The sequence below is a fragment of the Musca domestica genome, unplaced genomic scaffold, assembly GCF_030504385.1.
Source record: "Musca domestica strain aabys unplaced genomic scaffold, Musca_domestica.polishedcontigs.V.1.1 42, whole genome shotgun sequence".
Taxonomy (NCBI): Eukaryota; Metazoa; Arthropoda; class Insecta; order Diptera; family Muscidae; genus Musca; species Musca domestica.
The window spans coordinates 6,583,144-6,595,059 of NW_026712329.1; the positions used below are offsets into that span (position 1 = coordinate 6,583,144).

At 34.0% G+C, this 11,916-nt stretch overlaps 1 protein-coding gene across 2 annotated transcripts; it reads right to left on the reverse strand.

Annotated features, from left to right (window-relative positions):
* Nucleotides 1–398: 398 nt before the first annotated feature.
* LOC101890089 (probable cytochrome P450 304a1) lies at nucleotides 399–8,863 on the reverse strand. 2 transcript variants are annotated; one of them, XM_005183058.4, is made up of 5 exons: nucleotides 8,667–8,858; nucleotides 4,090–4,341; nucleotides 2,206–3,080; nucleotides 804–948; nucleotides 399–738 (listed from the first exon to the last, which is right to left on the reverse strand). In XM_005183058.4, exons 1-5 carry the CDS (start codon nucleotides 8,758–8,760, stop codon nucleotides 554–556), a joined length of 1,551 nt encoding a protein of 516 aa, XP_005183115.1. In that variant the 5' UTR covers nucleotides 8,761–8,858; the 3' UTR covers nucleotides 399–553. The 2 variants fall into 2 exon arrangements, 1 of the variants encoding a protein (XP_005183115.1); XR_009343089.1 differs by having other exon boundaries at nucleotides 599–738; nucleotides 804–971; nucleotides 8,667–8,863.
* Between the last annotated feature and the right edge of the window lie 3,053 nt (nucleotides 8,864–11,916).

The following is an 11,916-nucleotide window of genomic DNA, read 5'->3' on the forward strand; positions in this document are numbered from 1 at the left end:
CATATTTGTTTCTACGATAAACTCGGTAGTGTACCACAATCCATCCGATGCGGGCAGATATTACACTTTTGATGCATATCAAATGATATAAAATGTATGGGAGTCTAGTCATATCTGAGTCGATTTTCAACAATTTCATAAAGTTAATTCTAGTTTTTATTCGGTCGAACATATAAGGGTGCAATACCTAAATTTAGACGGACTATCACCATTTCATTAGAATTCGCCCTGGGGCAAACAAATGATTTGCTTACAAAAATGTATGACGGACATACAAATATAGATTCAGAATGTGATTCTATGGAGATCCCCAAAAGCAACTAGTTCCTTCTGGATGTAACAAACAAATGCAGAAATGCATAATTCCCTGCATCTCTGGGTTGTGTATATTATAAAAATGATTTTTTTAAAAAATATTTATTCAATTGAAATTGAAAAATGATTAAACTTAATAAAAACAAAACATTACTTTCATAAATATATAAGGTTCATTAACTTCATAATATTTACTCGAATAAATACCCCTAAAACTTAGAACTGCTTTGCTCATATTTTACATCCTATCTTCCAATTGAACCCAAAAATCTCTGGGCGAGGTCGACAAACCACTAAGATTTGTTCGCAAATCGGGTAGTTTATCATTTGGACCCAATACAAAGCTGAAATTTTGTAATATTGTTGCGGTCATCAAGAATAGCATGTTACGGGCAAATGTTTCACCAGCACATAAACGTTTGCCTACAAGAAGACGTAGCCGTTGATTATAGGCTCAGTGTAAATAACTGATCATGATTTGCACTTACCTGCTCCAAATGGCAACGAGGCATCTTTCTTAAGGCACAATTTTCCACTGTCGTCTAAAAATCTTTCGGGACGAAAATTTTCCGGGTCGCCCCATACACGTTCATCTTTATGTAAGGCATACAAACTTGTCATGACGAAAGTATCCTGTAAAATAAATTAAGGGAGGTCTGAAAAGGGTAGAACTGATTTAGGAAGAGAGAAAATCGTATATGAAATACTGGAGCAAATTAATCTCCTTTACTATAATAGTATTCAATATCAATCAATATTTACAGAAAATTGCAATATTACCGCAATCAATTGTTATTTTCAATCATCCATGAAGCTATAACCGGGTCATTAGTCATGCATCAGGGACTTTTCTTTAAAAATGATAATACGAAATTAAAACAGTGGTTTCTTTTAAACAATGTGTATATTTTAAAACGATGAAATATTTGATTTAAAAACTAGACTATACCTTACACATCAATTGACAAGAAGAGAGCTAATGCAGTAAACTGTCATTTAGCCCAGCATTAAAGCCATCTTGGAGAAATTTACTTTGGCATAGACAAATGAAAATATAGACAACGAAATGCTCTCACCGTTTATCTTCGAAAAAAATCGGCTCAGCAGATGTCGTCTATATCGTCCCAGGGGTTTGAGTGAGAATATTGATGTCACCCAATTCTTAAACGTTAAAAATAACAAACACTTTAGGATATTTGTCAGTTAAAAATTGTTCCATAATAAAAGAAAAGTGTTTTCGAAGTCGAGTGGGTTGAACTCGTAAATCAGCATGTTGACTATGCAAAACATGATGAGAGCCACTTCTCTCTCCTAGAGAAGTGAGGACAATTAAAACACCTCACTTCTGAATAACTTGTCGCACTAAAAACGGGAAATAAGAACCTAATGCTACATTAACTTGTTTGCAAATGGCCAATGAAATTATTATATACGCAAACAATGTGAAGGTTCATATTATCGAATTTGGTTTCATGCGCGTTGTTTCTTATTATCCCAAAAATAATTAGCAAACAATTTATTCCAAGTAGTGGCTTAGAAATCGTATTATACACTACCAAAACCAAACATTTGAGTTTAATTATCCATGGGTATGAGTTTCCGCCAAGTGACATGAAATACGGAGCTTATCAAGTACTACAAATGGACCGATATGGTGTTGTTACAAATTGACCTTGGGTAAAAGTGCAGAATTTTTATGCACTTCATCATGAAGGTATAAAAATTGGTCTTTCAGATAAAAAACCCAAAAGTATGGAAAGATATCTCGAAATTTAAATTTTTAAATTCGTTTGGAGCACCATGGAGATATGTTGTTATATAATAAAACAATTACACGGAATATATGTACTGAATTTTTGTTTATCAATACGTAAGTACGATATTACTTACCTTTGGCACAATGTATCCCATTAGTTCCGTATCGACTTTAGCCCGGTGTGGAACATTCGATGGTACGAGCGTTTCAATTCTCATAATTTCTCGAATAGATGCTTCGGTATAAGATAAATCTTTACGATCATCTAAAGTCGGCAATCGTCCAGAGCCAACGACATTATCAATTTCTTTTTGGATTTTCTTCTGCACTTCTGGATAGAGCAACATATATTGCACAAAAAATCCCATTGTCATACCGATTGCGGTAAATGCAGGAAATGTAAAATCCACTAGACCCAATATAAATTGATTATGTTCAAATGATGTAGTATCAGTTCTACCCTCCTCTTCGGCCCGTTTCATTTCCTTGATATATAAATCGACAAAATTCCTTTCCGCCGATTCATCATACGTCTCAATATAATGATCAACTAATTTTTCATAGAAACCATACATATAACGATTCGATTCCATTAGTTTGTTATATGAACTCCAATTGGGAAATATGTGACGGACCCATGACATTATACTCAACATTTTTCCATAATCATCACTTTTCCGTTGAAATTGTACACCCAAACGAATTAATTTCCAAAGATCGGCCTGTTCAACCCGTGGATATCTTTCGTTGAAAATTATATGATAAACGCTATTGGCCGAGAAGGGATTAAACAAATACGGCATTAGGATACGATAGCCACCTTCTTTAACGAATTCTCTTTCATGATCAAATTTTGGTCCGTTGCGTATTAAGTCAAGCATATCTGTTAATTCTTCGTGTATAACTGCCTCCAACTGTTGGAAGCGACGGCCAAATCCAAAATCTCTTAAATAACGTAAAATGAAACGCCGTTGCTCTTCCCATGCTGGACCATCTTTAAAGAAAATTCCTGTAAAAGAACAAGAGAGACTTTTTTACACAATGAGCTCTAGGCTGCATAGCTTAGTCCTTAAAACATATGTAGCACTTATTGTTTCTGATCAATGAAGAATTTTATAACTTCAACCTAAAATAATGATAAAAACCATACAGTTTTTAATTTAGCTTTTAAGCTTTTAGTTTTTAAACGTTTGAATTCCTCAAAACGTAAGCCAAAACTTGTAAAACCAAATTCTTCTAGGTTTAAGAAATAGAGCTAATTGCAAAGGTTTGGATTCATACATATAAGAAGACTTTATTGGCAATTTGATTTAGACCTGCATGTGGCATTGCTGAATTCTTCATATAAATCAAGCTTAACGAACATGACAGTATATCAATGTTCAATAGAATAAGATCATCAACGTTGGACCGTGTCTAACTTCCGAACGAAATGAAGTAGATTAATTTTACTCAAATGTATATTATGTCTGCAGGACTTTTGGTATTGAAAATGTGCCATGTAGGTCCACGTTTTGATATAGCACCCATGTAGCGGTACCTCCCGATATTCGGTAATTTTATGATTTCAGCGACATTATTCAACGGAATTGTTTTAAATTTGGCATTTGATGTTCGTATGACAGGAGATTGTCTGTGAAAGATCCACGTCTTCGTATAGCCCCCATATAACAGTACCTCCCGATATTTTGATGATTTTAGCTACATTAGTCACCGATTTTTTAAGTTTCGCGTTTGAATATTTAATGGTTTTTGACAGAAGTTACCTATGTCGTATATACCTTGTCTAATATAACAGCTAAATTCGGTATTTTTAAGATTTTAACAGAATTTTGAACGGATTTTATTGTTTTTGAGAATTGCCAAATTCGTTCCAAGTGTTGGAGGGTATTCAAAGTCTTTTACTTGTTTTTTTTTTTTTAATTGCCAATTGAGCGAGTTACGAAGTTACTGAAATACTTTCCATCATAAATGTAAATCTTTTAATTCGTTTTTGCTAAAATAAACAACATACATACCTGCAATATTTTCATTGGGCTCACGCATTTTTGCCACATATAATGCAGGCCGACCATCGAATTCAGGACGATTTAATACTTCACGTATGGTTGTGGGATTGTGTACCACTACCATGGGATATATACCCATGTGTAAACCAATTATTTCTGATTTAATCCACTTAGAAAATTTGAAAACGGCTTTGTGCAAATAACGAAAATTTACCATCATCATAAACAAATAACTGCCAAAGAAAGGTATTCGGGGAATCGCTGGAAATAATAACAAATTATTAAAAATTGTTGATATTATTTGGTAATATTGTAAATATGAACGCAAAGAAATCTATATATTAATATAAAACAAGTTTAATATAAACAAGTAAGCAAAGGCTATAGACGTGCGGGGCCGACCACTACAATATCTTAGAAGCCCCCTTATGTCCAAATCTATTTCGGAAGATTTCGCTTTTGGATTATATCGCTTTTGAAATAACCAGGGCCATTTGCCCAATGTTAGTCATCTTAAATGCAATGGTCATTCAAAATGCTAGAATTTTTCCTTGTCCTTAACTCTCTTCTCAGGCGTGTCGATTTGCATCAATTCTGTGATCAGGATTTTTTTCTTTTTTTGGTTCGATTGAACCCCTAAATATTTTGCGATTATCTCCAAAAGTAAGAGGGCCTTCATAAATCCAAATTTAGACTCAACTATACGATTTGCTTGTCTACGATATTTGGCTATTATCGTCAACGAAATCAGCATAAAATAGACAAAATTTCGCCTTTTGTGTATTTCGGATTCGGATAAATATATTGCGGACATCTTTAAAAACAATAGGCTCAGCCCTTCTCAGCCTAACCCTACCCTTGTGAAAATTTTCGTGGGGATCGGATGATAATTGCAATCTGTATATAACAACCCCAACCTGCGTTGTAAGGTGAAAAAGTATTACAAAATATACACTTCAATATTTTAAGTCAAATTGAATGCGATAAAAAATATGAAAAAAATGTCACAAAATACTACAAAATCTATATTAACATCATTACTGGCATATTTTTATGCGATTTTTTTAGATTTTATTTTCTTATGCCAACAGCGCATTCTGAATTGACAAAATTTGTCAAAATCGGTGCAGCCATTCTTGAGATATAAGCATTCTAGCTTACATCCCATTCCTTTGAATATATACATTCGCTATATATATCCGATATATTTACTATCGGCATCTACGTAACGATCAGATTTGGACTTTTATCTATCCCAAATGTTATGGTCTATTTCACCCACTAAATATTACCCGATGACCACCAAAATCGGAAGGCTCTAGACCCATGCTTACTTCCGCTTCGATTGGTCTACAATTGCGACCAGTAGAGCAACTACAAAATCAGGAAATTTTTCAGTTTTTAGTCCATTTCAACCCCTAAATATTGTACGATCATCTCCAAAAACAATAGCGTTCTATTCTGATCATAACCCCACCTCCATTTTTTATTTCGTGAGGATCGGGCCATGATTGCGACCTGTAGCGGGATTACAAATTAACATGGACAGACGGACATACATAAATCGACTCAACTCGGCGAGATAGGAAGATCCATATATACTTTCCTATGTGGGAAACCAATATTTCGAGGGGTTACATAATTTTTGGCGCAATCAAACTTATAATACCCCCAACACATAGTGTTGTAAGGTATAAAAATCTTCATTTACGGCATGATTTTGTAAAAAATTGTTTTCTTTTAAATCGTTTGTATTCAAACTTTTTCGTTTTAATTTGGGTTTTTATGTACATTTTGAAAGCTCACGCTCATTGCCGAAAAGCTTCGATATGTCAGTGTTTTCGTTGTTAAGTTTTTGAAATGATTTCATTATGAGTTGCGCTGCTTGTCGCAACCCCGATAGATTCAAAATGTATTAAAACATTTTAAAATAATATTGAAAAACGTGGAGAAAGCATTTGAAGAATATGGACCTGCAAGATGCGCCAGTAAAATGTTGATGTATTTAAACAGTTCATATGTAAATTCCCCAACATACGCATACAATTTTGGTGTAATTCTCTATCAAATGGCCAATTTCAATTCTGTTATTTTCCTATCGTTTTTATACCCTCCACCTTGGAAAGGAGGGTATATTAACTTTGTCATTCCGTTTTTAACATCCTTAAACATTCGTCGTAGACCCCATAAAGTATATATATTCATAATCAGCATAAAATTCTAAGTCGATTTAATGATGTCCGTCTGTCTGTTGAAATCACGATACAGACCACATTATTTGACGTAGCAGAGCAATTTGTATTGTGTCTAGGATGGTTCGTATTGAAAATGAGATATATCGGTCCACGTTTTATAGTCCCCATATAACGGTACCTCCCGATATTCGGTATTCTTATTATTTTTGCCACATTTTTTCACGGATTTGTCTGAAAATTGGTATTTGTAGGTCGTGTGGCAAAATATTGCATGTATAGGTCCACGCCTTGGTATAGCCTCCATATAAAGGTACCTCCCGATATTCGGCATTTTAATTATTTTTGCAACATTTTTTTTCACGAATTTCTCTACAAATTGGTATTTATAGGTCATAATGGGTCCTAGTTCGTGTGGCGAAACATTGCATGCATGTGTCCACGTTTTGGTATAGCCCCCATATAACGGTACCTCCCGATATTCGGTATTTTGATGATTTTTGACACATTTTTTACGATTTTTTTTTTTGAAAATTGGTAGTTGTAGGTCATAATGGGTTCCAGTTCGTGTGGCGAATCATTGTAATTATAGGTCCACGTTTTGGTATAGTCCCCATATAATGGTACCTCCCGATATTCGGTATTTTGATGATTTTTGACACATTTTTTCATGGATTTTTCTGAAAATTGGTATTTGTAGGTCATAATGGGTTCTAGCTCCTTTGGCGTAAAATTGCATGTATAAGTCCACGATTTGGTATAGCCCCCATATAACGGTACCTCCCGATATTCGGCATTTTAATGGTTTTTCCCATATTTCTTCGCGGTATTTGTTGGTAATAATGGGTTCTAGCTCTTTTGGCGAAACACTGTATGTATAGGTCCACGTTTTTGTATAGCCCCATATAGCAGTATTTCCCGATATTCGGTATTTTGATGATTTTTGGCACATTTTCCCATGAATATGTCTAAAAATTGGTATATGTGGCTTTCCTTTATCCTAAGGTGGAGGGTATTAAAAGTTTGGACCGGCCGAACTTAATGTTTTTTTACTTGTTTTTTCTTACGTTCTCTCTCTCGTATTTGTTACAAAAAACCCAAAAATACAATGGGAAGTAAAAGCTTTGGTGTGTATGCCACTGACATAAAAAGCATTTGCTTAAAAGAGTCAAATATTATTTTCCGTCGACAAATTTGCGAACGATTGGCAAAAATATATGGCATGTTCCAAAACTGTAAGAGTGTTAAAAGTTTTTACTATGATAACCAATTTTCCCTTTATGATATCAAAAAAATTGCAAAACTAGGAGATTCTTGCAGGTTCTGGAACAGAACTATAGTTACACATACAGGCTGTTAAATTGACACTTCTTTTGATTTTTGCTCTATTCCAGAACTGCAAGAACGTAAAACATTTTACTACCATAACCGATTTTCCCTTTATGATGTCAAAGAAAATAGCAAAATAGCAGATTCTTGCAGGTTTTGGAACATGTCATTCAATTCAAATAAAACAAGTTCGGTTTAAATGAATCTTTAAATCAAAAATTATTGCTCTATCCCAAAACCGAAGAGTTTTGCATTTCTTCGATATATAATGGAACAATCAGTTATCGTAGTAAAAGGTTTTACATACTTGCAGTTCTGGAACAGAGGAAGTACTATTGGCAAGTTTCAAAAAATATTTCTTTGATAAATGGTCTGTTCCAGAACTGAAAGAATGTACAAGTTTTAACTACGATAACAGATTTTCACTTTATAATGTTGAAAAAAATTGCAAAACTAGTATATTCCTGCAGGTTCTGGAATAGAGCAAAAATTTATTGGAAGCAATAGCTCTGTTCCAAAAATGTAAAACTTTTTACTACGATAACCAATTTTTCCGTTATGATATCGAAAATAATTTCAATCTTGTTTTACAATTTTTTTTTCGATATCATAAAGGGAAATTCGTTTATCGAAGTAAAAAGTTGTACATTCTTGTAGAACACAAATGTTTCCTTAATAATATTTTTTTATTTGACATTTCTTTCCTTTATAAAAGAATGTCACTACATACACGATAACCATTTTTCGCATTACTGGTCACTCATGGTTTGTTCCAGAACCTGCAAGAATCTACTATTTTGCATTTTTTTTTCGATGAAGCGAAATTCGGTTATCGTAGTAAAAACTTTTACTTTCTTGCAGTTCTGGAACATACCATTGTATTGTTCTTCACATTATCACAATAAACTGAAATTTTTATAATCGCACATAATTGAATGCCTCAACAAACAATATATTGAATTTAATCTTTTAATCAGTACACAATATACCAGCACAACTGAAAGGATAGCCGTTACTTGTTTTGCTACTTTTACCACTTTGAAAAGTATAGTATCGTTCGATTACCTGGAGGAAATCCTTCTGGTTTCGAAACAACATATTTGTATGAAGCGTATATGTACAGAGATATGCAAGCAAATAACAGCAAATATGTCAACATTTTTAATCCGCTAGGATTCAAAATTTATTTATATATTTATTTCTTTTTAAATAAAAACAATTATAACAGGAATTAAGGCGCCTTCACCGGATTAACTGTTAATGTGCAACGACTTTTGGTACTCAACTGAAATCGCATTGCATTGTTCCTTATATGTGCATTTTTATTACAGAATACGATTAAGATAGACAGAGAGGTTGATAACACATTAACTGAGCAATTTTAGCCGAAGAGATTGTGTATGCCATTTCCGATTGTTTGCGTGTAATAGATGAAGTAAAAATAGGCACGAAAACAATTAAATGTGACGATAAGTATGGCCGACAAGGCCTAGTATATATTTCCCCCTAGATTATTAGTAATATTAAACTCTAAAACTAAATGAAAACCAAAGTATTAAATTATAAATTACAACAAATTCTGTAGAAAATGTGATTTTTACGCAAGGACATAGTAGATTGATAAGACAGTCGTACCAAAGCAGCTTGTAAAGTTTGTTTTTGCCTTAGCTAATACGGAAACTTAAAGGCTCAAAACACATATTATAAACCCATGGAATTCAATTGTCATTACACAAAGAGCAAGTAAGACCGATAAATACATTTGGTCTGTTGTTGGCATAAAAAGTGTTTATTAAAGGCATTATTATAATTAAGAAGATAAAGTAATTCCAAATAAGCATACCCATTTCTGCATTTTCTTTAACTTACCTTGTCAAATTTCACTGCAAAAAAAAATAGGTTCCCATCTCTGATTTATTTATGTACACTACATCCTGATAATTAGGCTTGATATTGATATAGATCTGTTGTAAAAAATTGGATTGTATAGATCCTAATAGTTTAGATGATATGAATGTCACATGTTTTTACAAGACCGAAAATGCTAGATTTGCATCAACTTGAACGACTAAGCACTAATGTAATTAACTTTCGAATAATATGGAAACATCTGGTTGATAAAACAATTATTATTTATATATGTGCGCTTTACTTGTCCGATAAGGCAATAAAAACAATAAGCTGTCTTTAAACATAGTAAACACATAAAGATATGCATAAAAATAAATTTAATCAGATTTCAAAAAAAGAAAAGAAAAAAACAAAAAAAAAAGAAAGTCCTAAAGTCAGGCCGGGCTGATTTTATGATACCCTACACCACTTTTCTAATTAGTTTAGCTCCACATAACAATTAAAAGTTTTTATGGGAGAATTCAATCATACACCCTATGATTATAATTACAGGGTTGCCCATATTCGACGGACCCATCTGGCAACGCCATAACTTTTGACAGAGATGTCACATCGCTTAATGACATACCGCGTTTAAAGCGTCAGTCCAAGCAGATTTTTACCATGAACCAATACACGCCACGCGTGTGAGAAGTGCGCCTTCTAAGAACACCATTAAGCGTTTATACGAAAAATTTTCGACTGGTAAGGCTCTTTCTAATCCGAAGAGGCCATATAAAAGTCGACCAAGGCGATCGGCCGAGAATATCGCTGCCGTACGAGCCAGTGTTGAGAGGTCCCCAAGAACATCCCAAAAACGCCGTTCTCAGCAGTTGGGCATGGCTCGGTCCACTTTTCAACGGATTATTCGCATTGATTTGCATTTGTTCCCGTACAAAATTCAATTGACTCAAAGAATGTTGCCTGCGGACAAGCCTCGTCGGTTGGAATGGGCCCAAAGGTCCGTCGAATATGGGCAACCCTGTATAATTAAAAATTCATAGGACTAAATATGCCGAAGCATTTGTATCTTTTAAATTCGGACTTGTATTGCCCATTTGGTGCAAAATTAATTTGAAATCAGATAAAGATATATATGGGAGCTATGGGATAAAATTTGGCAAAGATATTTCTAAGCAGTATTTGATATATTTCCCCGAATATCATTGTTACGAAGTGCATATTACGGCTGTGTGTAACAAATACAACAAATCGGATGAACAATATATATGGGAGCTATATGGGAGCTTTATCTGAACCGATCTTCACCAAATTTGGCATGCTACCTTCTAGACTCAATTCGGTCGTATGTTCCAAATTCCATCCTATTTGGGCAAATATTAGACGTTTGGTGCACAATAAAAGGTAAATCGGACGAAGTTATATATGGGAGCTATATCCAAATCTGAACTGATCTCGATAAAATTTAGCAAAGGTATTTCTGAGCTGTATTTGATATAATTCCCTGAATATCGCTGTTACGGAGTGCAAATTACGGCTGTGGGTAACAAATACACCAAATCGGATGAACAATATATATGGGAGCTATAGCTATATCTGAACCGATCTTCACAAAATTTGGTCAGTTCAATTAATTCGGTCGAATGTACCAAATTTCATCGCATTTGGGCAAATATTAGACGTTTAATGCACAATAAAAAGTAAATCGGACGAAGTTATATATGGGAGCTATATCCAAATCTGAACCGATCTCGATAAAATTTAGCAAAGATATTTCTGAGCTGCATTTGATATATTTCCCAAATATTGTTGTTACAGAGTGCATATTACGGCTGCGGAGGACAAAAATATCAAATCGGATGAACAATATATATGAGAGCTATAGCTATATCTGACCGATTTCGATAAAATTTGGCATACTTATTTTCAGGCCTAATTTGGCAGTATGTGCAAAATCCCTTACTATTCGGGCTGATATCACGTTTGGTGCACAATAAAAGGCAAATCGGACGAAGATATATATGGGAGCTATATCTAAATTTTTACCGATTATCTTCAATTTCAATAGGGTTCGTCCTTGGGCCAAACAAATGTTGTTTGGAAAATTTCATCTCAATCGGATAATAAATGCGACCTGCATTTTGTTCACAAGAATACATGGACAGACGGACGGACTGACTTGCATAAATCAACTCAGAAAGTGATTCTATGCAGATCATCAAAAGGAACTATGGGTCTATCTCCTTTCCTTTTGCCTGTTACAAACAAATGTACAAAGACATAATACCCTGACCACCTTGTGGCGTAGGGTATAAAAAATACAAACGTCTCAAAAACAATCACCTTTTATTATCGAAATATAATGATAATAATTGATGTCTTAATTTAACTAGAGTGTTCTTTACCACTGTAATTTACCATTTGCAATACTTGAAATGAAAATAAGTTTCTTGAGTGCGTTAGA